The 26,866-nt window shown below is 45.3% G+C and overlaps 3 protein-coding genes across 10 annotated transcripts in view; 2 read left to right on the forward strand and 1 right to left on the reverse strand.

The window, feature by feature from the left end:
- Nucleotides 1-943, forward strand: part of LOC115206058 (rap1 GTPase-activating protein 2) — a 91,559-nt gene extending 90,616 nt beyond the window's left edge. For 6 of the 7 annotated variants that reach the window (XM_029772618.1, XM_029772615.1, XM_029772616.1 and 3 more), the window contains one exon: nt 502-943. In XM_029772618.1, coding sequence (XP_029628478.1) covers nt 502-510 — 9 coding nt within the window. In that variant the 3' untranslated portion in view covers nt 511-943. The remainder of the gene's footprint in view (nt 1-501) is intronic. The other variant, XM_029772617.1, reaches the window with a different exon arrangement.
- A 2,441-nt stretch (nt 944-3,384) lies between these two features.
- si:dkey-52l18.4 (uncharacterized) lies at nt 3,385-5,782 on the reverse strand. The gene is made up of 5 exons (XM_029772623.1): nt 5,496-5,782; nt 4,824-5,162; nt 4,437-4,622; nt 4,190-4,218; nt 3,385-4,091 (listed from the first exon to the last, which is right to left on the reverse strand). Exons 1-5 carry the CDS (start codon nt 5,557-5,559, stop codon nt 3,987-3,989), a joined length of 723 nt encoding a protein of 240 aa, XP_029628483.1. The 5' UTR covers nt 5,560-5,782; the 3' UTR covers nt 3,385-3,986.
- Nucleotides 5,783-6,510: 728 nt separating this feature from the next.
- Nucleotides 6,511-26,522, forward strand: LOC115206061 (bleomycin hydrolase). Of its 2 annotated transcripts, none has more exons than XM_029772625.1 (12): nt 6,511-6,653; nt 10,761-10,958; nt 11,838-11,947; nt 12,234-12,375; nt 12,986-13,074; nt 13,380-13,472; nt 21,519-21,674; nt 21,961-22,119; nt 22,290-22,357; nt 22,494-22,611; nt 23,048-23,117; nt 26,212-26,522. In XM_029772625.1, the coding sequence occupies exons 1-12, from the start codon at nt 6,644-6,646 to the stop codon at nt 26,361-26,363; spliced, it is 1,365 nt and encodes a 454-aa protein (XP_029628485.1). In that variant the 5' UTR covers nt 6,511-6,643; the 3' UTR covers nt 26,364-26,522. The 2 variants fall into 2 exon arrangements, with proteins under 2 accessions (XP_029628485.1, XP_029628484.1); XM_029772624.1 differs by having other exon boundaries at nt 6,512-6,653; nt 23,045-23,117.
- The last annotated feature ends 344 nt before the right edge of the window (nt 26,523-26,866 follow it).

Genomic DNA, 26,866 nt, shown 5'->3' on the forward strand with positions numbered 1-26,866 from the left:
CTGAGCTGGGTCCTGTATCACAGTCCCTTCACTGCTGGTTCTGCTCTGAGCTGGGTCCTGTATCACAGTCCCTTCACTGCTGGTTCTGCTCTGAGCTGGGTCCTGTATCACAGTCCCTTCACTGCTGGTTCTGCTCTGAGCTGGGTCCTGTATCACAGTCCCTTCACTGCTGGTTCTGCTCTGAGCTGGGTCCTGTATCACAGTCCCTTCACTGCTGGTTCTGCTCTGAGCTGGGTCCTGTATCACAGTCCCTTCACTGCTGGTTCTGCTCTGAGCTGGGTCCTGTATCACAGTCCCTTCACTGCTGGTTCTGCTCTGAGCTGGGTCCTGTATCACAGTCCCTTCACTGCTGGTTCTGCTCTGCATCCCTCATCTCTTGTCTGTAGTACACTATCTATCAGCTTGATCCCTCATTAGAATAGAGATGACGATGATGATGATGACGATGATGATGATGATGATGTTGTTGTAATGGGACATTTATGTTATTTTCTATTGCAGTCCGAATAGAAATCTGGATTTTCCAAAAAGGGACAACACTGTTGGAGCAAAAAACATCCACAACATCACCAACGCATCACAATGGAATCACAAAATGTACTTAACTTCATGACTAAAGGGAATTAAGTGGATTAGCTAGTGCATAAGAGCACACATGCAGACAGATACTGAGCTGGAAAGGAGGGAGAATCCTGTGAGTCCTCTCAGTGTCTCTCTCTCTCTCTCTCTCTCTCTCTCTCTCGATGTGTCTGGTACAGAAATAGCTCACAGTGAGAGGCTAGGCGCCATGTGTTGCTGAAATACTCATCTGTAACATTAACCTCATACAACAAGTAGACAAGGCAAGGTTTAAAGGTCCAATGCAGGCATTTTATCTCAATATAATATAATTTCTGGGTAACAATAAAGTACCTTACTGAGATTGTTAACAAATGGTAAAAAAGAAACAAAAGTAGCTCTTTAGCAAAGGGCAATTTCTCAAGCAAGAATTTTGCTAGGACTATCTGGGAGTGGGGAGGGGAAAACTGAAAACTAGCTGTTATTGGCAGAGAGGTTTGGAACTCTCTTTCTTATTGGTCTATTAACCAATGTACTGCATGGTAATGTCACCATGGAAGGCCAAAACTCCGTCCCACCAGAACAGGCAGAAATTTCAGGGCTTTTCAAACAGCTATTACACTTAAAGGGCATTATCATCATTTTCACAATTTCACAGTATTATTCCAACCTCATAGTGTGGAAATATATATAGAACACAGGAAAAGCTAGTAGAAAGAGGAGGAAGGGAAGCGCTACTAAGGTACACAATAGTAAATGTTGGTAGACAGAAGGTGCTCTTTGGTAAAAGGGGTGAGTTGGTCATCAAAAAGAAAGGAGGACCACTCTTCATATAATGAAGAGTTCCTTGGTCCTCCTTTCTTTTTACAGGAAAAGCTAGTGTTTGATTGCACAGGGCCTTTAACCTCACAACATTCATCGTCATTGATTTATGAAACTGTGGTTATAGGTCACTTTTTCGCTGCACTCATCTCTCAGATTACAGCAATTGTTCATTGTGGTCCTCTTCTGTTACAATCTCCATATATGGGTCCAGGATGGTGTAAGTTGTGGTACTGGCCTTCAGAAACGGATGTTGTTAACCATGGGAAATGTCTCTCTTGTCTTTGCCCCAGTTTGTCTGTCTGGGGATAGTTAGTCTATTGCCTAACAAGGAGTTCTTCCTGCAGTAGTTTCGCTTCTTTTTGAGTCACCTGTTGTAATGCTGGTCGTCTTCCCCTCTGGCCTCACACAGTACAGTCAATGCAGGTCAATAGAGTGGATCAATCCACAATAGAGATAGATACAGTATTTAGATACTGCATAGATTCTAGGGTTGCTAGGGTTGGGGTCAGTTCCATTTCAATTAAACTACTTATTTTTTTTAATCTCAGAGGAATACATTGAGGACAATAAGGAATTGGAATTTTTGTTGACTTCCTGAATTGACACGGAATTGATAGATACGGTATTTATCTATATGGCTCAATCCTCATCAAACAGTATTGTAGTGATCAAGTTTGTCTTAAGCCGCAGAAGGAAGGGACTTGACCCTCATAAACCAAGTGCTCTATTTGTGGAGATTTGCTCACATGAAAAGAAAAATGCCATTGCGCTCTGTCACAAGCTTAATTTAGCCAAAGTCGCACATTACAATCTATCTGAAACCCTTTCACTTTCCATGTGCTTCTCACTATGTGAGAGTTTGAGCAGAGAGTTTGGATTTGGTTTATGTTTAGCTGTGGGTGTCTGATGAATCCAGACCTGGGTTCAAATACTATTTGAAATCTTTCAAATGCTTTGAGTGTATGGTCTAGCCTGCCTGGTTTGCAGTTTTGGGACTATTGTATTGGTCCATTAAGCCAGGCAAGCTTAATCAAGCACAAATAACGTATTTGAAAAGGTTTCATGTAGCATTTGAACCGAGGTCTGCTTCTCACATGTCCTTATATAAACAGCCAGTTGTATTTCACCCAATGAATCAATGTTAATTGAAAACATGTATGCTTATAAAGGGTGCATAGCTGAGAAACACAGACTGCTCCATGGAAATCATTTTCAGTAGTTAAAGTCATTTCACAATGTTTTTTCTCTCACTAACATTTCTCTAAAAATAAATAATTGGCAAGATAATATTTTAAAGGGATCTTACATATTTTGGAACTGTGATTGAATGCCTTGTGATTTTGATGGTTCATTGTTCAGTCTTAAGTAGAAGCAAATAGCAAAAACATTTGATCTTACAAACCTCAAAACAATGTTAGTGCATTGTAGTTCCAAAATATATGATCGCTTTACTTTGTTGCAAGCTATATGATTATAAACAAATTATGTGTGAATGTATTCACCCAGGAATGCATCGAAATGGTAAGGTCTCCATTGATGTGACCAAATCAGTCAACTATATTTGAGTTTGGGAGAATATCCATGCACTATAGCTGTATAGAGGTTCATTCCTATTGCTGGAATATTTCTGACTGGAGTTCTGTTATTGGTACACAAAAACTCAGAAAGTTGAACAGGGCAGAAAGTTATATAGGAACTAGTCTTTCAGTTTGTAGAGGGCATCCACAAGTGCCCCTCAGCCTACTCTCTGTTAATAAGGCCATAATTTATTGATTTTATCTTTTGCTATTGATGTTATGTAAAAATGTAATTGCAGATTAAATTAATGAAAGAGGACAAATGAAAGGAAATGTTAATTTAAAAAGCCTAAACATGTATATGTATATTTCGTTATGTAATGTGCCATTAAGAATTTATTGTAAAATAAAATGTTGTATTTTGTGTCAATTTGTGTTGTGTTGCTTAATTCAGTGACCCCACAGGAAGGAACAGAGGCATATCTGATTGTTTTTGTCTGTTTATTATAAAAGGGAGATAGCATGCTTTAGACATGGGTTCAAATACTATTTGAAATAATCTTAAATAATGTATATGTGCTTGATTGAGCTTGCCTGGCATAATGGACCAATAGAATAGTCCAAAAACGGCAAATCTCACCCCTCAGGCCCCCCAGGCAGGCTAGAGTAAACACTCAAAGTATTTGAAATATTTCAAATAGTGTCTGAACCCAGGTCTGCTTTACATGGAACATTGTTTTGAGGGGTCAACATTTAATACAATTTGCTCAACTTTTCTTAAAAGTGGCAATATTTTGGTATGGAACATCAGTTCTACTGGACTCGAACCTCGGTCCAGCGACTATCAACTCAACACATTAGCCTTTACGACAAGAGATCCGAACCATTTGACGAGGTCACTACCTACTGGGCACAGATGTCGATTCAACGTTTATTCCACGTTGGTTCAACGTACTTTCATGGAAATGACGTGGAAACAATGTTGATTCAACTAGTGTGTGCCCAGTGGGTAGGAGCTGGGTTGAGGTCTCTACAATATAAAAGTCTGACTGGCCATACATTGTCCATCCCACACTAAACAGTGAGTCAGGAGAAGCGGGGAGAGGAGTAGACTGTGAGCTGTGAAGGTTTTCGTTGAGGATTAGGAATCCGCTGTTCAAGGCAGTCCTTTGAAAGAGCTGCATAGACCAACTGCAAAAAAAACAGACACTCAGGTTAGCCTGAGGAAGCATTCTAGAAAAAGGTTAAGGAAAAGGGCATTCAGAAGCCATTATTCAAATAATACTCACCTCTATATTTGGTTTAGGCCTGGGTGTGACTGGAAGGAAAATATCAGGGTCAGAACTAGAATTAATACATACCTAATTGGGCACTTCACAAATTAGCATTAGACTTGGCCTTTAAATAAGCTGTATACACGATCAACTGTACAAATTGATCGCATGTTCATGTACAATGCTGTAGTAGAAATATGCATGTCAAGACACTGCAGCAAGATGTTTTGAAATTGTATCGATAAAGAAAAAGATGTCTTACGGGGCGTGTCCTTGTGTGCATTTTGGGAGCGTGGTGGGGGCTTGGGCGGTGTTATTTGTGGCGGCTGAGATGGGACCTTTGACCTTATATGGTAAGCCAGACCCAAAACCAGGGTGATTACCAAACAGGTACTTACATACACCGCCACCCTGGAATAGACCTTCCTCACGGATGTGGGTGGTATGGCTGCAGAGAAAAGGTACAGCACATCAATGAAGTCAGAGCACATGCATACCAGTCTACCTGTCATCTGGGAATGTCGAGTGGGAATTTTCTGTGATTGATTCTCATTTTGAGGGGAAATCTTACAAAGCAATACATACTGTACATTCATTGCATGAAACTGATTAACAAGGAGGTAATGTTGACTAGAAGGACCATATGTACCTGCAGTGATGTTCACATATGTCATATGTCCAACACTGGTGGATCCCTCAACCCAGGTGATCTGGCATTGGTACAGTCCGTGATCTGATTGGTTGACGTTGAGGATGTCCATGAGCAGACGGGTACTATTGGTTGTCAGTGTGACTTTGGAGAGATGATGCCTTGGAGTGGGACTAAAGAGAAGGAACTGTCCCTCTGTTGACAGCCCCCATCCCCCTGTCCAGCCATCATCTCCACAATGCTGAACAACACAGGATAAGGAAAGAGTGCCCCCCTTTGGTACGTCAACAGAACTTCTCTTTGCAAAGACAGAAGTCACACATTCCTCTGAATCATAACCTGACGGAACAAAAGTTGACAAAAGTGAACATATAAATATGATATAAAAAATTCACTAGACAACAGAGGAGCAGCATCTACATCAATTCATATCCCAATGGCAATGAGAGAGTTCATTGAGAGTAGATATTTCTCATGATACCTCTTTTGTAGGAAAGTAGATGATACATACATTTATATAAGATTGTTTGATTATTTGTCCTTCCTTTTCTGATCTTGAGTGACATCCTAGATAGCTGTTTCAGTTATTTATTGGTCATCCTAGATATGGTTAAAAAACCAAGGTTATGACCACAACTGTCAGGAATCCTAAACAAGAGTCGTTGGACTTACCCGGGAGAATGCATAGACAGGTCAATGAGAGAAACAGACAGTTGTACATTTCTTTCTTCCCCATAGAATAGTAGGACGGGTTCCATAGAGCAGCCCCAACACAATGTCCTGGTGCCTCAGGAAGCTGGACCCAACATTATTAGCGCAGTAACTATTGTGTTTTACTAGGCGTATACAAATTGTTCTTCTTAGTTTTTCAATTGTTCTCTCACTTTCTCATTACATTTTTCCCCCTCATTGGGAGTGTACTCTCCACAATTGTGAAATGGTTTCCAGTAGCTGCCTCAGTCGAGTTGGAAATAAGGAAGGAAGTACACACACACACACACACACACACACACACACACACACACACACACACACACACACACACACACACACACACACACACACACACACACACACACACACACACACACACACTCTCTCTCTCTCTCACTCTCTCTCTCTCTCACTCACTCACTCTCTAATTCTCTCTAACTCGAAAAGACAAATCACATCCTTCCTCAGGCTGAACACCAAACTCTGTGGGCTGGGCACAATTATTAAGTCCATAGATAGAAAATAACAGTTAGCATTACATTTACTAAAGAATACATTTCCATGGAAACCAAGAAAAAAGTGTGTTGAATGTGTATGTTTTTGATTGTGTTTGTACATTGAATCTCATTTAATCCTCTTTCAAATAAAGTAATGGCATGGCCCAAATTGTATAGTAAATCTACTTGTTGCTTCTATCCACCAATTCAGGCCAGCCGCAAGGTAGTTCAAAATGTAAAATGAGAGCAGCAAAATGTGTTATTATGTAATAATAAGAATGGTATACACACATTGCACAATTATTGTCACATTTCATCTGAATAACTTGGAATAGAGCTTCAACTATACCGACTCTGATATGAGGTCTAATGTCCTCACCAGTCTCGGGCATACTCTTAAATGCCAAGGGGCATGTTAAAGGAAACTGTTATGCCAAGTGTGTTTGTGATACTCAACATCCCAAAGTCTATTGTTACATTGTAACAATTATGTTTCCTGTTTCCGGTCGGAACTCTGCTCGCACTGACTGACTTTCGGCGAATGAGATAAACAAAGAGCCGGTGACTGTTAAAGATATTTAGAAACACTTGCTAACCCTCTTCGAAAACATGGAGACTGGTATGTCATGTGTTACTTTGTCTTATTTCATTCATTGTCACTTGTATAGCCAGCATGTGAGCTCAATTTGCGTTCCCGGCTAATGCTAGTAAGCTAGCTAACGTTAGCCGGCTAGCTACCTTTATGTCACTTTTCAGATAGACCATTAGCTAGCCGGTTAGCTAAGTTAGATAAAGTAGCTTAGCAAACATAGCATAGCTAACCAGCCAGCTTCCTTATGTATATTTTCACTTTGATAATGACATGACAGATCATGTTAGCTAGCTTGATAACGGTAACCGACCAACTTCAGCACAGCCATCCAACGTCTTCCCAGCTATCAGTGCCAGAAAAGTTGATGGCATTGTTACTACTAGTAACTAACGTTAGTTACTACTAGTAACTAACGTTAGCTAACTATGTCATGTTAGTCAAGTATCGGCAGCTAACTGTGTTAGTTATCCAGTCAGTCAGTTAACATAGGAGGCAGCTCAACTTGCTGGCTATTTAACCAACTTTTTAGGTGAGTATTAACCAGTGCTATTCCATTAAGGGGATTTAACCCAACCCCTCTGAATGAGATGCGGGTGACTGCCTTAATCGACGTCCACGTTATCTGCGCCCGGGGAGCAGTTGTTGTTAAGGCTTAAACGGCCTTGCTTAAGGGCAAAACGGCAGTTTATTTTTTTTTACTTTGCAGGCTCGGGATTGAGACAAAGTGCGATTCAGTGTTTGTCAACAAGCAGGCAGTGCACGACGAACCCAATACTTTGATTTGTTCAAGTAGCTAGCTAACGTTAAGCTGTCAGGATATGCCCTCCCCTGGCACAATAAAACATTAGGCTACCAGACAGGGAAGGATGTTTGACAATATGACAGCGGGTTTTAAGTGATAGACTTTGAATTTATGGTGTGATGTGATTTGGTACATTGTTGACCTCGGAAAGACTTGCACCCAAAGACGCTAAGTCAGTCATAAAAGCTATATAACAACGAATATGTAAAGTCACTCTAGACACCAGTTTGGCACCTTTCCATACAAAATGAAAGTGACACAGACAGTCATTCCCATTCTGTGGAGGCTGCATTGGAATGGGCTCTCCGCATATCCCTGCGTTTGTATACATTTACATTTCAGTCAGTTAGCAGACGCTCTTATCCAGAGTGACTTACAGTAATGAATGTGTAACAGTGTAGGTTCCGTCTCAACCCGGGCTCGAACACATCAACAACTGACACCCACGAAGCATCGTTACCCATCGCGCCACAAAGGCCGCGGAAGTCTCAGAGCTAGTGACGTCACTGATTGAAACGCTATTAGCGCGCACCACCGCCGCTAACTAACTAGCCATTTCACATCGGTTACAAATGCATACATTTCATACATTTTTTTTTTTTTCTTCGTACTGGTTCCCCGTGGGAAACGAACCCACAACCCTGGCGTTGCAAACACTATGCTCTACCAACTGAGCCACACGGGACCACACACGGTGACACACCCCTCTTGGTTTTGTACACTGATTAAATCAGCATAATAGGTTCTCTATCATCCATTTACTGTAGCAAGCTGACAGTAGGAAATAATGTATGATTTCTCCAACTTATGTGGTATTGATGGAGTATTGAGGCATGTGGGTTTGTCTATCCCTGTAGATCTGGGGTGTATTCACTTTGAACCAAATGGAAGCAAACAGCTGAAAGAGGGCGGGACCTACCTCAATTTGTCCTATAATGAACACTTATTTTTGTTGCAAAATGTTTTCTGTTGCAAAATGTTTGCTACGCTTTACTACAGTGTGGACTAATGAATACACCCCAGGAATGGCCAGTGTATTTGAACCTTTCGGTCATGGAAAATAGCCTGACGGTCCAGAACCAATAGGGCTTGAGTCAGGCAGTATGCATGATTAAGCAATGTTCTTCTCAGTGTTTAATTGCTGTCCAGTATTTGATGGAATGACACCGCAGTATTATTTTATCAGTGTACTACTACGACTACAGATAGTTCTAGTTTCACATATACAGTGCCTTCAAAAAGTATTCACACCCCTTGACTTTTTCCACATTTTATTGTGTTACAACCTTAATTTAAAATTGATTAAATATAAGAAAGAAATGTGTCACTGGCCTTCACTAATGTTCCCTACATTTTGGTCTGCTAAGCACAAACTTGAACATTGTGAAAATTCTGTGCAACTTCTGGCACGTGTTTACTGTGAACACAGACTGTATCCGCTTTAAGTTACAGTTTTAACAGTGGTCATGCAGGCTACTGTGGCTATTTGATCATAATGTAGGCCTACCAGAGTGGGAAGCAATGACACAACAACTATCCATATTTTCAAGCATAGTAGTGGATGCATCATGTTATGGGTATGCTTGTAATCATTAAAAGTGGTGAGATTTTCAGGATAAAAAAATAAACTGAATAGCACAGACACATTTCTAAAGGAAAACCTGGTTCAGTCTGCTTTCCACCAGACACTGGGAGATTAATTTAACTTTTAGCAGTACAATAACCTAAAACACAAGGGCAATATCTACACTGGAGTTGCTTACCAAGAACACAGTAGGGCTGTCTCTGACTTTAAAAAAATCTTGGTCAACCAAGAGTCATCTGTTCTTTCAACCAATCAATTGGTCGAAATTTTAAAACATGTATTTTTCCATATACTGTATGTATGGTTAATTTATAAAGCCAGGCACATTTAACAGTTAGGCTATTGATTTTATACCTAATTAAGTTGGCTTCCTCTCTCCTCACTTTTCTTAGAAAATTAAGGCAAGGGCTGTTTTCTCGTCTCCTAACTCCGCTGCTGCCTCCGCCCATTGTTCGCAACACCAATATGCTAATTAACTTTGCTATTATGCACATAGCAACATGGTCCAGAAAAAGGAGGCAATTCAACAGCCCACTGATGTTTCAGAACCATGGACAGCGACCGCTATCCAACGCGGTAGAAAGCACATTTGTTATAAAATAATAATACAAAAAATATTCGTGTTGCCCCATTGTTCTTACGTAATGTAACCATATACAATTTCAGTAGCATGTCTTAGAGTGATAGACTGTGCCACCCCCATGATCTCAACAATGGATTAGTCAACTCAGACAGGCGCCAATCAGACAGGTGTCTTGTACACCATGATTTTAAAAAGTTTTTTTTTGCTACTGCTCGACTAAAGAAATCTCGGTCGATCAACAGCCTATCGTTCAGTCGACTAAATCGGTTCAGCCCTAGAAGACATTGAATGTTCCTGAGTGGCCGAGTTACAGTTTTCACTTAAATCTACTTGAAGTGTTATGACAAGACCTGAAGATGATTGTCTAGCAATGATCAACAACTAATTTGACAGAGCTTGAAGTATTTTGAAAACAATAATGGGCAAATGTTGCACAATCCAGGTCTGGAAAGCTCTTAGAGACTTACCCAGAAAGACTCACAGCTGTAATTGCTGTCAAAGTAATTGCTTCTGCAAAGTATTGACTCAGGGGTGTGAGTAAACATTTCTAAAAACATGTTTTCACTTTGTCATTATGAGGTATTGTGTGTAGATGGGTGAGGAAAAACATTTCTGCAATCCATTTTCAATTCAGACTTTAACACAACATTGTGGAATAAGTCAAGGGGTATGAATACTGTATATGGATTGTTCCTGTCAAAATAGGATGAGAACACTTTAGTGAACTCAGGCATATTTGAATTTGATACCGAACTTGATGTCCTGCTGTTTTGTACCACATTGTCCGGTGGGGAGTGGACGATGGCGGGGCAAGGCATTATTTGAATACTCCCTTTGCCACTTTGTTGACAATTCAATACAGTACAACTTTATTAGTCCCGCTGCAATTCGGAACCCATTGCCACTTTGCCAGAGCAAACACCAATAACATCCTCCTTATATTACAGCTCTTTACCACTTTGTTTCATCCAGACTGTTTCCATTTCTAATAAACCCTGGCCTCAGATCTGTTTCTGCGCTTATTCCAACTCCTTCTCACGCCAAACTATGTTTGGCAGGCTAATTCTATTACGAAGTTGGCAAGAGAGCATAAACAGACCAGTTACCAGGCTAACACTTTCCCTGTTTCCTTAAAAATGACGACCTCTCTATTGTCCTCCTCAGGTTTGAGTCAGGAGAAGATCGCCTCCTTTGTGAAGCGTTTGCGGGCGGAGCCCAGGTACCTGTTGGCCCAGAACGTGTCCACGTGCATCGACCCGCTGGAGGTGTGTCTGCACAGGCAGACGGTCCAGGACACCGTGCACATATTCCAGCACTCCATCCCCACAGAGGGCAAGCCTATCACCAACCAGAAAAACTCAGGTACACTTACCTACAGATACGGTCAAATATATTGGCACCCTTGCACTTTACAATGGATTGCAATGGAGCAGAATGTTCTGTTTTTTCTTTTATAAAACTGGTTGTATGACAATTTTTTTTACCCTGTAGCCACCGGGGCCTGGTAGCCTAGTGGTTAGAGTGTTGGGCCAGTAACCGAAAGGTTGCTGGATCAAATCCCCGAGCTCACAAGGTAAAAATCTGTTGTTCTGCCCCTGAATAAGGCAGTTAAGCCACTGTTCTCTGGTAAGCCGTCATTGTAAATAAGAATTTGTTCTTAACTGACTTGCCTACTTAAATAAAGGTTAAATAGTCTAGGCCATTGAAGTGAAAAGTTGCAATTTCAGCTGTAAATCAAACAAATGTTTTTCAATTTCAACCATTTTTTTTTAAGCATTTGTGTTCCGCGCCTGGGTGCCAATATATTTGACACCCAGCATCTGTAACTACTCCAGAGTCTTGGCCATGTACAAAGACTGCATGTGAACGAAATAGACCTACGTACCTGATGCAGAGATGTGGTGGGGTTGCGTGCCAAATGGCAGTCTAATTCCTACATGGTGCACTCCGTTTGACCAGAGCCCTATAGGCGCTAGTCAACATTTTTTATTTGATTTATTGGGATCCCCATTAACTGACGCCAATGGCGACAGATAATCTTACTGGTGCACTATATACAGTAGGGTAGTGCACTATATAGGGAATAGGGTGCCATTTTGGGACACAACCGTGGAGTGGGGAGAAAGGAGGTCTAACTATGTGTCTATGAATAGGGGATAGAGTGTTATTTGGGAAGCTGCCATTGAAGCACAGCTCCATATACACAGTTCCATAGTCATCTGTGCTGATTGTGGGTTCCAGGGAGATGTTGGATCTTCTCGTGCCTCAACGTCATGCGCCTTCCCTTCATGAAAAAGTTCAACATCGAAGAGTTTGAGTTCAGTCAGTCCTACCTCTTCTTCTGGGACAAGGTAAGACCACGTTTGTTCATCTTATTAAAATCACATGTATTCATTTGAGCAACTTTTAGCAACCGCCACTAGAATATACAATGCGTTTGTTGTTACATTTCAGCGGTGGGGTGTGAACAGTGTTGGTGTGTTTGGCGGTGTGTTTGGCAGTGTGCATCTTTAGTACTATTAGACTCATTGTCTGCCTAAAACCCCCTTTGTGTGTGGCGCTCTGTACACTGGACAATGTTGTACCGTCTCCTCTCCATCATGTCCCTTTTCTGCACTCTCTCCATCCTCCCTTCAGGTGGAGCGGTGCTACTACTTCCTGCAGGCCTGTGTGGAGACAGCCCAGAGGAAGGAGCCTGTAGACGGCAGACTGGTCCAGTTCCTGCTCTCCAATCCCACCAACGACGGCGGCCAGTGGGATATGCTGGTCAACCTCATTGGTCAGTTCATACCTGTTATTACCCGATCAAGGGAGTGTTGCTGCTTCGTTTGCATTATGCTATGTCATTATGTCGTGGCTGAGTCACGAATCGCACCTTATTCCCTATATCAGGTACTACCTTGGCCCAGGGGTCATATGTAGGGAATAGGGTGCCATTTAGGACTCACAGTGTAACTACCTTGGTAACTAGACTGTAACTACTCACCGATGGCCGTTTACTGCAGAAAATAAGCAAAATTATACTGGAACTGTCTAGATTCTGTTTCAGGTGAGTTACTAATGTAGTAGTTACTGTGTAATTCCTTGTAATTAGACAATTCTATGTAACTACCCTTCCACTGTTTTAAGTCAGGTTTGTGTGCGTCCCAAATAGCATCCTATTCCCTACGTAGTGCATTACTTTTGACCACAGGCCACGGGCAAAGCCTTAAAGTTATGGTCCTCTGTGGCTCAGTTGGTGGATCATGGCACTTGCAACACCAGGGTCGTGGGTTTGATTCCCACTGGGGCCTCCCATAGGAAAAATGTAGGCAGGCATAACTGTAAGTTGCTTTTGGATAAAAGTGTCTGCTAAATGGCATATGTTATTACCTTTCCCCGATCATCAGAAAAGTACGGAGTTATCCCAAAGAAATGCTTCCCAGAGTCTCACAGCTCCGAGGCCTCGCGGAGAATGAATGACATCCTCAATCACAAGGTAGGTCAACTCACTTACATCTTTGCGACATTTCCGATTCATAATGATGTCTTGTGTAGAAGTACAACACCAAAAACCTAGTCCTCCTGTTTCATACCAAGACAAGGCAGTACAAGCATATACACTCTACTTAGCGCAGTGGAACACCACGGACAGATCATAGAAGCCACCCTTTTTTATTTTGGTGTCGTCTGTTTTCTTATAGAAGACCCAGATAACTAGCCCTTACCCGACATGCTCCACAATGTCACGAGGTAATAAAGTTTGCTGTGTAGTATGTCATGCCAATGTTCCCTGTCTTCCAGCTGAGAGAATACTGTCTAAGACTGCGGAACATGGTGGCCAGTGACTCCACTGAAGCCGAGCTGTCTGACGCCATGGACACCATGATTGAGGAGGTAAGCGCATGTTAGGGAAAGACGCACACGACTCGCACACCACACACAGCGTACGACCCACACACCACCACCACATCACACACACCGCCACCACATCACACCACACACAGCGCACGACCCACACGCCACCACCACATCACACCACACACAGCGTACGACCCACACGCCACCACCACATCACACACACCGCCATCACATCACACAGCGCACGACCCACACACCGCCACCACATCACACTACACACAGCGCACGACCCACACGCCACCACCACATCACACTACACACAGCGCACGACCCACACACCGCCACCACATCACACTACACACAGCGTACGACCCACACGCCACCACCACATCACACTACACACAGCACACGACCCACACACCGCCACCACATCACACTACACACAGCGCACGACCCACACACCGCCACCACATCACACTACACACAGCGCACGACCCACACGCCACCACCACATCACACTACACACAGCGCACGACCCACACGCCACCACCACATCACACACACCGCCATCACATCACACAGCGCACGACCCACACACCGCCACCACATCACACTACACACAGCGCACGACCCACACGCCACCACCACATCACACTACACACAGCGCACGACCCACACACCGCCACCACATCACACTACACACAGCGTACGACCCACACGCCACCATCACACCACACACAGCGTACGACCCACACGCCACCACCACATCACACCACACACAGCGTACGACCCACACGCCACCACCACATCACACACACCGCCACCACATCACACCACACACAGCGTACGACCCACACGCCACCACCACATCACACACACCGCCACCACATCACACCACACACAGCGTACGACCCACACGCCACCACCACATCACACCACCGCCACCACATCACACCACACACAGCGTACGACCCACACGCCACCACCACATCACACACACCGCCATCACATCACACAGCGCACGACCCACACGCCACCACCACATCACACTACACACAGCGCATGACCCACACACCGCCACCACATCACACTACACACAGCGTACGACCCACACGCCACCACCACATCACACTACACACAGCGCACGACCCACACACCGCCACCACATCACACTACACACAGCGCACGACCCACACGCCACCACCACATCACACTACACACAGCGTACGACCCACACGCCATCACATCACACAGCGCACGACCCACACACCGCCATCACACCACACAATGTTTTCCTCCTCAATAATGTTGTAGCACTGCGTCAGTTTGTCCAGAGGAGGGGGCTGTATAACAGACCATAGATCTGTGCTCTGTAGATCTGTGCTCTGAGAAGGACACGTGCTGTAACACGCCTGTATGTATTTAACACAGCAGGTACTCGGTAGGCAAGGACGATAACCATTACGGCTCCAGTAGTTATTAGGCAATATTAGTTTTCAGATTAATTATTGGCCATTCAATTCAAATGTATCTGTTGTAGCAGCACACAGAAAGCTACAGGTTAATAACAAAGGTTTGTGTGTGTGTGTGTGTGTATGTGTGTGTGCGTGCGTGTGTGTGTGTGTGAATAGTACACTATCCCATCTAATACCATTGACTTTCACCATACCACTGATTCCTCTATCAAATCTCAAAAGTAACTGTCAGCCAGTGGATAGACCTCCTCGGTTCAGATAGATATCTAATAGATAGAAACCACCGCTGTTGGAATTTGTTGGAGCTATGTTCCCCCTTAAATAATGCCGCAAATTAGTTTTCTACCTTAAGTCAGCATGTTTGACATAAGTAGGCTTAGAAAAGGTACTGCTAGAAATGGCCAAATAGAGATGACTGTTTATTTTGTTAAACAGTGCTTTATCAGTCGTAATGAATCAGGACCTAATCACAAGACCCTCCCAGCACTGCAGAACATTGTGGAGCCCAACTCTTCCACATTTAGCAACAATGGCTGTAGTGATATATGGCCCTTACTGTTTATAATCGACTGGTGACAGCTTCTATAATTCTGGCAGCAAAGAGAGAGAGAGTGTGTGTCCACATGCGTGTGTGTGTGTGTGTCCACGTGCACTCACACACGCCTCACGGACCTGATGACAGAATGTTCCATAAACAAGATCTTTATCGCAACGCTCCTCACATTGAATGGCGTAAGGCAATTTCACTGTGAGAGGAAAAAGCCTTAATGTCCCAACATTCCCAGTACCACTTAAGACAGAGGTGTGTGTGTGTGTGGTCAGTCAGTCAATATCACACAGCAAGAGAGAGAACATTACATAAAGGATGTAGCTTTTGTGTGGAGCAGTTCTGTTGTATATGCCCCTGACTGCTTGTTTAAACAGACTCTGTGTCTACTACCCTTACCGCTCTGGAAACACTATGCTAGCTACAGCATATTCTGATTGTGCAACACTTCCAGTTCTCCCTCGTTGCACTTCTTCTATGAACAAGAGAGTTTTTTATTTTTTTTGTCAATGTGTTTGTTTGTCCACCTGGTAGTAGTTTGTTTTGTGTAACACAGCTCTGGCAGCCAGGGGGAGTGTGAAGAGAGAGAAAGGTGGGGGATGTTGGCCCGGGAGGGTGAAGGGTGTAACCAGCGCCTCTCCTCCCGTCTCCTGGGCGTCCGTACGGAGAAGGGTGCGTTGACTGCGCCTCCGGGCTTCTATTTATGCTTGGCATCTGTTGCGACGAGTGAAACGTCACTGTTGTGACGTGATTTAGATTAGCTTCTAGCTAGCGAGCCAACAAATTAGCCATAATTAATTAAGCTAGAATACACTCTGTCGGATGTGATCAGTTAGTCGGGTCCTTTTTCATTAATTAACTTTTCTGTGTCCTCGTCACTCAGCATGTTGTGTTGACACAGTAGGGCTGCGTCCCAAATGCCACACTATTCCCTTTATAGTGCACTATATTTAGGGAATAGGGGGACATTTGGGACACTTACCAGGCCATTTGAAACGTGTCATGTTCAATTACAGAGTATTGTAGTCCTTTTCCGAGTGCTGCGTGTGACTTCAGTGTGCGGGCTGTGCCACCTTGTACTGGGTTCAGACTGCACACATAAACCATGTAAACACCAAGTATGAGAGGTTGTGGGTTTGTGCGTATCTGAGCGTTTAGAAGTGGTGTGTGTTTCTATGTGTGCTTAGAAGTGGCGTATGTTTATATTCAGAAGTGGTGTCTGTGGTTACATTTTAGAGTTGCCGTGGGTGTCTGTGGTTACATTTTAGAGTTGGCGGGTGTGTCTGTGGTTACATTTTAGAGTTGGCGGGTGTGTCTGTGGTTACATTTTAGAGTTGCCATGTGTGTCTGTGGTTACATTTTAGAGTTGCCATGTGTGTCTGTGGTTACATTTTAGAGTTGGCGGGTGTGTCTGTGGTTACATTTTAGAGTTGCCATGTGTGTCTGTGGTTACATTTTAGAGTTGGCGTGTGTGTCTGTGGTTACATTTTAGAGTTGGCGTGTGTGTCTCTGGTTACATTTTAGAGTTGGCGTGTGTGTCTGTGGTTACATTTTAGAGTTGGCGTGTGTGTCTGTGGTTACATTTTAGAGTTGGCGTGTGTGTCTGTGGTTACATTTTAGAGTTGGCGTGTGTGTCTGTGGTTACATTTTAGAGTTGGCGTGTGTGTCTGTGGTTACATTTTAGAGTTGGCGTGTGTGTCTGTGGTTACATTTTAGAGTTGGCGTGTGTGTCTGTGGTTACATTTTAGAGTTGACGTGTGTGTCTGTGGTTACATTTTAGAGTTGACGTGTGTGTCTGTGGTTACGTTTTAGAGTTGACGTGTGTGTCTGTGGTTACATTTTAGAGTTGACGTTTGTGTCTGTGGTTACATTTTAGAGTTGGTGTGTGAGTCATAGCTGATCAAAGCCCCCAGACCCGGGCCTCGTTAAGCCAGGGGATGTCAGGCCTACTTTAGGTGGGGAGGGTCTGGCGTTGTGCCCGCTCCCTGGGTGAGGAGTGTGACGGGGTGCTGGAGAGCATCACTCTGTTCTCGTCCAGGCTCCACATGACAGGCCTGAGAGCCAGAGAGGACAGGCTGCACCACGTACCACCATGCTAAGACCCGGGGCCTCCCTTTTAATGTCCTGGTCCCTGCAGAAGCACACACAGACATGTACACTGTAACAGGCATGCAGGAGTGTGTGCAGGAGCGCACAAACACAGGGAGACGTTTCCAAGCACACACACACACACACAGATTTTGTATAGGCACACACACACCACCTCACATGTAGGTAGTCCGACTGGTAGCACGCAACCACACATAATGCACACACATCACACACACACACACACGTTCCTCACATCCTCTCTGCAGCACTCCTTCAGTCCTGTTCCTGTTCCCCTCATAACCAGTCCTATGCTGTTTCTGCTGTAGAGAACGTGCCCATTTGGGCGCCGGACATTCTGAATAGAAATTCTCCTTCAGGCACATATGACTGTGTTCAATATGAGTGCTGTGTTTGTAGATTGTAAGGAGTAATTGATTGGACAGTGAGTTGACTGACATGCTGCGTGTGCCTTTTAGAGTGGCTACATCTCAATGGACCCTCTTCCCTATATAGTGCACTACTTTGACCAGGGCCCATTGGGTAGTGCACTATAAAGGTAATAAGGTGCGGTTTGGGACGTAGTCAGGGTGTTGGCTCGGCGCTGGCTGTAGCAGCAGGTCGCCGTGGGTGGGTATGTGTTATTGTGTGGGCTCGTTTGCCAGCGCTGAAAAGCGGCCCGCCACACTTCATCAGCTGATATTTCTTAATTTGACAACGCTGTTACAATCTGTAATGACCCCATGTGTTTTCTGGTTACAAGGCCAGAAAGTCTCAGTCAAGCCCAGTCCATTTCTTCTACCCCAGCTGCTCTCTCAAATGGGTAATTTGCTTACAGTTTCATCTAGGCTCTGTGTCCCAGGGCTTTGACTCGAAAGCAGCAAGGCCCGTAGTCACAAAGCGTCTTGGACTTGGAGGGCTGATCTAGGATCAGGTCCTCCCTTTTTATTCATTGTGATTCAAAAGAAAAGCTGATCCTAGATCAGCACTCCTACTCTGAGACGCTTTGTGTGGATACGGGCCGTGGCAGGTTCCACCCTTCACAGTTACCAGCACAAGGTGTTTTAGTGTGCTGTTGTGTTGTTTGTTTGTTTATTTCTCTCCTAACAAGAGGTGATTTCCCTCTGTTTGGGCGACGGGAGGTAAATCAACAAACAAACAGGCATGCGTGAGCCGACGAAGAAAGGAGGGAGCGCGTGTGTTGCTGTAGCATTGACGCTAACTGGCTATCGTGCTGCAGGCGCTCCAGTGTTTACTGCCAAGCATGCAAAACACATGCTACGTAGGTACGCTCAAAGTACGCTGATCCGCTGAGACACGCAGCCTCTCCGGATGCCCCGGCATCGGCCAATTACAGCCCTTATTACCCACACCTGGGCTTCATCCATGTCACACGACACAAGAATACAGTCTGCGTTGTCCCACTGGTGGGTGGGTGGGGGTGGGCATGCTGTGGATCTAGAGGAGCTTCCTTAATCTATTCATTGCTGGGCCTGTTCAGATGAAATGGGGTTACGGAGCGTTTCTGTAAATGTATGAGTACAGGGCCTTGTTCATTAGGCACCAAACGGAAGAGAACGGGCAGGAAGGGAATGTCTTGTACCTTAAACTTGTCCAATAAGAAACACTCATTTTCGCTTTCCGTTGCAAAACCTTTGAAGACAAGAGCCAAGTCTTAGACTACTGTTAATCAGTCCCGTGTTGCCGTCTGGGTCGGTCTTTATGAAGACGGACACTTTCTTATTACAACATGTGTTTTAATGTTTATCCCAGGCTATTGTAGGACTGTCCTCTGGTGCAGGCGGTGCAATTTCCCCAAACAAACACGGGTCACTCCGGCTTCCTGCTTTTGTCAATAACAGTGGATCCCAGCCGCCATCTCAGATAAGGCCCTAATTCAAACCTGGCCAAGCAGAAAATCAGGAGCTGGGTGGCCTTGAAGAAGCCTGCCTGCGCTCAGAAACCACACAAAGCCTTACTAACCTTTCCCAAACGGCTTACAAACCCACAACAGCCAGCCCCCGACAGACGGCAGCCATGAGATTCTTGCTGTTGCGTTTTGCATTCTTTCACCAGCTCCACCCACCCGCTGAAGCAGTGTTTTGGAGTGGGAGGGAGAGGAGCTATGTGGTGTACGTCAGAAGATATACAGACATTAAAAAGAAAGCAAGCGGTCTCTAAAGACACTGGTCAAACACGATGTCCAGCATGGTCCAGCAGTCGTAAATCTCCCCTCTCCCTCTTCCATCCTCAACGCAGTGTGTCTGTCCTCAGTGGAAGGGCCAGGGTAGGATGGCAGGCAGGCAGGAAGGGAGGGTGGGCCGCATTCTCCCCACACATGACCCTGTCAGCCTCTGCTTGTCCACGCTGACGGATGGCTGTCTATGTCCTGAGAGGGAGAGACCCAACAGGATTGGTTGGATATCTGTAAGAGATTTGGTAGCCTAGTACTGAGGAGGACTGTACTAGTGCTGAGAAATGAACTGGGGGTAAACACAGTGAAGCAATACAATGGAACAAGGCTACTTATAATCAACATTTTAGCAAGTACAGGACAGAAGAGACAGTACCAGGAATCTTGGCGGTAGTGCTATATACATGATTCTAATGGAGACGTGCCCAGCCCACCCAGTATCTCGTGCTCATCTTCGTCTGTCCGTTTTGGAGGCAGGTGATTCAATATTGACTCACTGAGGGCTGTGCTGCTGAGGCCTGCTGACGTCAGTGGGGCTCTGGCTCATTGTTTTGTGAAGAGCATAGCCTCGTTTCACCAGGTCTACATGGGTGCTCTGTTGTGTTTGGACGGGCAGGGGCGTTTATTTAACCTGCCAAGGAAGAGACAGGGATGTGAGGTGGGACAGGGGCACGGGGGCAAAGGGGGCTGTTTGTGTGTTCGGGGCATCTGGGGCCCGTGCTGGTTAAATACAGGGCAGGGCCCCGTTGGCATTTAGTCTGCGCCGCGGGGCAACGGCACTGAGAAAACAAACCCAGAGTCTTCAAGGCGCCGTCTTGTCTGGGTGTGGGAAAAGGTGAGGGTTACTGTGAGGGTCTGGGTAGGTGGAAATGTGACTGGGTGTGCTGTCTTTTTGAAAATAATTGTATTTTATTTAACCTTAACCAGTTGAGTCAGCAAAAACATCAAATTCTTAATTTACAACAAGGGCCTGTGTGGGAATAGTTGACTACGATCAACCTGAACACAGGCATGCCATTAGTAGTTCATGTCGTTGACACAGTGGAAAAGTGCAGCAGCAACGGCCCCTGAGTGTCTCTGCTTTGGTGAAGAGCTCCGGGGCCAAACGTAATTCCCCAGTTCTATTTTCACCCTACGAGGAGTTTAATTTGTCTGGACTTTTTTGCCGAAAGTAAATGAAAATAGTGGGAGTCAATGGGAAGTCCTCGTAAATATAGACGTGCATGTATGCGTCTGTGTGTATTGCGTATGTGTGCTCGCGTACTAACGGTCGGACTACCTACGTGTACATGCCAGATTGGAAGTCGGTGATTGACAGCCCGACATAGCGTTATCAGAGACCGACAATGCTGGGTGTTCTCAAACCACCAAAACATCCGCTTAAATAATAGGCTTTGATAGGACTGCTATACACGACGTCTTTTCAGAAGGAAATTCCTGAGATTGACGTATCAGTTGAAGGGAAGGCTTATTCTGAGAACCCTGTCAAAACAGTAGAGGCCAGAGGAACACCATGGGAACACAGTCAGAAACCACAACGAAAGGAAGAGCGAGCGATACAGCCAGGCACAGAGAGCAAGAGGGATTTGGCAGGGCGGATATCCTCCTCACACTACTGTTAATCTCTTTTTGGTCCCGAGTTTGAGTTTTACAATGGCGCTTTTACATAGAGACTATCTGGGAGATATCAATGTGCTCTGTCTGTGTCTTACAGTGGTAATGCATGATTAACGTAAGGGATTTTTTCCTGTCTGTTTTTTCACGTGCGCTGCGTACAGGTCTTCCGGGTGGCCACTGTGTGTCTGGGCAGCCCTGCTGACTCCATTTATTGGGAGTACAGAGACAAGGACAAGAACTTCCACCGCATGGGCCCCCTGTCCCCTCAGCAGTTCTACAAGGAACTGGTCAAGCCCCTCTACAACATTCAGGACAAGGTCAACATTTTACCCAGCTTTTATTGAATTATTTGAATAAAATATCAATATAGGCTTTAAGTTGATCGTAATGAATTTTTACAAGAGCTAATCATTATTAGGGCCATGAGTTTTTCCCCTGGGACGAAAAATGTTGACGTTTTCTGAATTTTGCGACCCAGGAAAAGCACCGGGGCCCAGTTAGTCTATATTAGACCAAGGGTTGGAGTCAGGAATAATGCCCTCTCTTCCTGTGCTTGTTGATGAGCTGAGTCTAACCTCTGTTCTCCCTCCCCCGCCCCCACAGATCTGTCTGGTGAATGACCCGCGGCCTCAGAACCCCTATGAGAAGTTGTATAGCGTTGAGTTCCTGGGCAACATGGTGGGCGGACACAACACCCTGTACAACAACCAGCCCATCCAGCTACTCAAAAAGGCCGCCGCGGACTCCATCAAAGAGGGAGAGGTACTGTGTGGGGGTGTGTGAGCGTGTCCGGGAAGGTAGCTCATGGCTACGTCTGACAACTGAGCGAGTGTGCAAGGAGACTACCTGTAACGCATGTTTCTCTCTCTCTCTCTCTCTCTCTCTCTCTCTCTCTCTCTCTCTCTCTCTCTCTCTCTCTCTCTCTCTCGTAGGCTGTGTGGTTCGGTTGTGACGTGGGCAAGCATTTCCATGGCAAACTGGGCATCAACGACATGAATGTGTGAGTTTTACGAGAGAGAGGTGCACATGCGTCAACATCGCATGTATAACTCACTATCAGTCAGGTGTGTGTGTGTGTGTGTGTGTGTGTGTGTGAGCTCTCATCCTGTCCCTCCCTGTGTTCCCCCATCTCTCAGGTTCAACCATGAGTTGGTGTTCGGGGTGTCCGTAAAGAACCTGTCCAAGGCAGAGAGACTTATCTTCGGAGACTCCCTCATGACACACGCCATGATCCTCACCGCTGTCACCGACAAGGTAGCACACAGTACACACATACGTACACACACGCCACATTTGAGTGTTCCCCAGTGACTCAGCACCAAAGCCGTCTAGTGTGGTGTTTACAGTTTTTTGAATCGACTGCATGTTTTAAAATGGCTGTCGATTTCCTCTCCCTGTATGTGAACCCCAGCGGTCTCCTCCTTCCACCCAGAACAGCTTGACAGGGCCCTAGGCTACACAACATAGGAGTTACCAGTCCTGCCCTGCACCCCACTAGGAATCCTGCACTCCTCTCTTACTAATAGACATGCTGTATCATTTGTTGAATATTCTTCCACCATGTATAGTGTACTCCATGTATGACAGGCATAAAGCAGAAACACAGACTTTTTGGACTTAATCATAATCATACACATTTGGATTGAGCTCTGTCTCTCTCTGTCGTTCTCCCTTTCGCTCACGCTAGCAGGATGAAAAGGATGGAGGTTATGAGAAGTGGAGGGTGGAGAACTCCTGGGGCGACGACCGTGGGAATAAAGGTGAGAGTGCTGAGTCGGTCAGAGGAGGAGAGGGCCCGTTCTCACGCAGCCTTGTGACGTCTGCCTGCCTCTCGCAACACGAGAGCCCCTCTAGGTCCGCCTGAGCCGAGCGCAGACCCCTCGTCTCTCTTCCCTCGCTCACACCACAGGGCGTCAGTGTACAATCATAGGGACAGTTGGATTTCCTGTCGGGTTGATTGAATTTGAAGTTGGATTAGCTCCCTCCCCACCCGCCTGGCTTTGTTATGAATGTATAATTGACTTCTCTGGTGTGGAGGGCTGGTTTTGGTTTGGGGTTAGTTTTGCAGCATCCTCTCATGCCTGGCCCACTACCGTAGCTTTGTCTGTTATGGCTATGAACCCCGGAGGGAGAGAAAGCACAACAACGGGGCTGTTTCCCAGACAACGGCCCTTTGTCCCTCTCACAACGCAACAGTACGCCATTTTGTTTCAGCCTCCAGACTTTCTCTGTGTGGAAGAGTCCGGCTCAGACACTGTCAGACTACAGGCCTGGGTTCAAATAGTATTTTTCTTCTTCCGTCAAGCGCCACTAAAACATTTGAAAAGAAACAAACACTGAACCTTCCTCTGTTGGGACTGTGGCTTTTTAATTAAAATACGTAATTTTCCACCACTCTCTCTTTCTCTCTCCCCCTCTGTCTTTCTCTCCCTCTTTCACCCCTCTCTCTCCTCTCTCCCTCTCTCTCTCTCCATCCCTACGCACCCTGTGCTCTGCATTCCAGTGCAGATTATTTGGGTTTTGTTATGTAGTTCCACTTCCTGGTCAATGACTTCATGTCATCTGCATATTGAGAATATATAAAAAGGCCTAACACCAAAGCCTCCTCAAATCAACTGTATTTCACGCATATTCCATAAACATCCATGCAGATGGGAGAAAGCCTTCATATCCGCTCTCTTTCCCCTCGGATGTATTAATAAAGTTATTGAAAACAAACGGTTTGGAGGACCCGCGGCGGTGAGCGCCGCTTGTTGGACAGCTGGGGACGGGGAGGGAGGACTTGTCAACGCCACGGCGGATGGAGAAAATGTATGTTTGTAAGGTTTAGAGAGGTTAGCATCTATCCAATTGCCTGTAATATTTAGTTTCCCCCAAGAGGGTCCCACCTAATTAGGTTAACACCGTGGTGCCTGGTGCAAACTGCCCAAACCCTTCAAACACCAGGGCTTTTCTCAAGATTGATTATTATGGCCTCAGAGTGCACTATTTGTACCTTTCCGTGATTATTATACAAATATGGGAAATGCGGGCCAATCTGACATGTGATTTTTCATTGTGACAGGCTGTTTATAGGCTAGAGATGCCCTTCTCAACACACCTCTCGGATTCTACACCACTCCTTTTACAGCTACTTCGGTATAGTGAGCAACAATATTTGTACTGGCTATTGCGATTCCCTTGTTAACATATCACGTTACCGGGCAGACTATGGACACACTCTTATATCTGCTATTACATTTAGGTTGGTGACGTCGTCGCAGATAGGTTTGGGAAATAATGTTGTCGTTATGGCGAACTAAGGAGATGATGGAAACAGGATGTGCTGCAGACAGTGCTCGCTTTAGCGGTCTGTGACCCGTATTGCTCAGAACTTTTCAGCTGTACTATTTGATCTAAATAAACTCCCTCCACAGCTCTCCCTGTAAGACGAGGTAGGACACATCTGCAGTCCCGTTAAGACAAATAATGCCGCTATACGAAACCACCACCCGACACGCACACATCTTTCCTGGAAACTGGAAAGGCAGAACACGCAGAGTGAACACACAGGACGAATAACACACAGGACGAATAACACACAGGACGAATAACACACAGGACGAATAACACACAGGACGAATAACACACAGGACGAATAACACACAGGACGAATAACACACAGGACGAATAACACACAGGACGAATAACACACAGGACGAATAACACACAGGACGAATAACACACAGGACGAATAACACCCAGAACAAATAACACACAGAAGCGGGGGAATTGTTTTGAGCTGAGGTACGTTTTTCCGAGGTCCCTGTGACGTCATCGATAATGCAACTTTTCAGCGGGGGAGGCATGCGCTCTAAACACTGCCCGGGTCCAGAGATGAGAGGAAAACCAAACAGCGGTCACAATCTGGTCTAGTCCCCAGCTCTGACCGTGACACAATCCCGTATAACCACAGGATCGCGTTCATTAGGCACCAAACGGAAAAAAACTGTCTGAAACACAGAGGGACTACCTGGACTTGTCCAATAACAAACATTAGTTGGAAAATGTTTTAAAACGTTTTCTGCTGCGGGCCCAAACGAACCAGCCCGTGCCTGCTCAAATCCCAAATCTATCGCCACGTGGACAGATTGGAGCTGTTCCTCTTCCTGTCTGTCTGTAATCTGGGTTGTCAGTTTATTCAGACAGGCCCATTGCCCTTGTAGATAAATAAGAACACTGTATGAGGAATGCCCCTATTGTCATTAAACATCCTGCTCTCGCCGGTTTAATCTCTTCATTCCAAGTGTTTTATATGCTGTTCTTTATGATTTGATGTACTCTCGGTCACCCTGTCTGTGAGTGTGAGGCTGTGGCCTGTGTGTGTACGTGTTCTCAGGGCCAAGGTCTCGGAGAGGGATCATGTACACTGAAAGTTGTGTTTTTGGGCTTGTTCGGAAAATGGATTAGAGCAGGTTGAAGTGGCATTCGAGATATTCTTTCATCTTTTTTGGGTGGGAAGGATAAAGTGGATGCTGTGTTAATGAATAAAATGATGTGTGTTGGTCAGAACCATCTGGGCTCACACTTTAGAACACTCACACCTATTGCTTTCAGTATAGGTCAGTCCACTGAAGTACAGGGTGAGTCACTGGTACTGCTGTTAGCTAATGGATTTCAGACTGCCTGGTCTGAGAGACGGGTGTTAATCAAGACTGATGATTCATGAAAAGAAACTCCAGCGGCACGTCGGTGATCTTGACGCTCCACAGATTGAATGGATCTTATACCAACAATCTCAATTACACCTTCATCAGGTCTTTTTTAACCTTTTAACTGTATGAATTAACCCAATGTATCTCCGTGTGTGTGCAGGTTACCTAATCATGACCGACGAGTGGTTCTCTGAATACGTGTACGAGGTGGTCGTGGACAAGAAGTACCTGGCCCCCGAGGTGCTGGAAGTAATGCAGAAGGAGCCCATCGTCCTTCCTGCCTGGGACCCAATGGGAGCCTTGGCCTTGTAACTATGGAAACAGACGGTGCCATCCCACCCGCCTGGTCTCAGCCCTGGTCTGTTTGACTCCGCCCCATCTCTCTGGTTTTACTCCTCCATAGACTTCCACCCACCACAGCCTGTTCTCTAGACAAATAATAAAATTAGTTTTTTTTACTGGAAAAACACACGTCTTCTTTCGGCCATTTTGTTTTGTCCATGTCCTCTTGTGCTTCTCTCCGCCAACCAGGCACCAGCAGAGTTTATTGCAATTCAGTTTTTGTTGTTGTGTGTCCTCTGGCTTCATAAACATTCTGTGGTATGTAGAAAGATGTGGGGTTGTTAAAAGGTCTGTATGTACCATCTCTTTGTTAGGGCTGGTTCAGGGTCACGTCCTACGTAAGTAGTCCATCCCAGTCTTTCACCAGGAGACACACACATCCACCCCACCAGTCCTAGCTGTATGATTGAGGCCCAGCGTAATGCCATCCCTTCCTCTCTGCTAGCTTCCCTAGGTCAGAGTTCAACCCAGAG

This window comes from Salmo trutta, chromosome 13 (assembly GCF_901001165.1).
Source record: "Salmo trutta chromosome 13, fSalTru1.1, whole genome shotgun sequence".
In the NCBI taxonomy this organism is placed as follows: Eukaryota; Metazoa; Chordata; class Actinopteri; order Salmoniformes; family Salmonidae; genus Salmo; species Salmo trutta.

Excerpts from the sequence above, each read along its gene's own strand:
- si:dkey-52l18.4 (XM_029772623.1), bottom strand. The coding sequence starts at position 5,559 with ATGGGGAAGAAAGAAATGTACAACTGTCTGTTTCTCTCATTGACCTGT. Across the intron at positions 4,623-4,823 it reads ATATGTGAACATCACTGCAG|CCATACCACCCACATCCGTG; the intron begins GTACATATGGTC and ends TTTTCTCTGCAG. Across the intron at positions 4,092-4,189 it reads GGCCTAAACCAAATATAGAG|TTGGTCTATGCAGCTCTTTC; the intron begins GTGAGTATTATT and ends TTTTTTTTGCAG.
- LOC115206061 (XM_029772624.1), top strand. Across the intron at positions 21,675-21,960 it reads TCTACAACATTCAGGACAAG|ATCTGTCTGGTGAATGACCC; the intron begins GTCAACATTTTA and ends CCGCCCCCACAG. Across the intron at positions 22,120-22,289 it reads ACTCCATCAAAGAGGGAGAG|GCTGTGTGGTTCGGTTGTGA; the intron begins GTACTGTGTGGG and ends TCTCTCTCGTAG.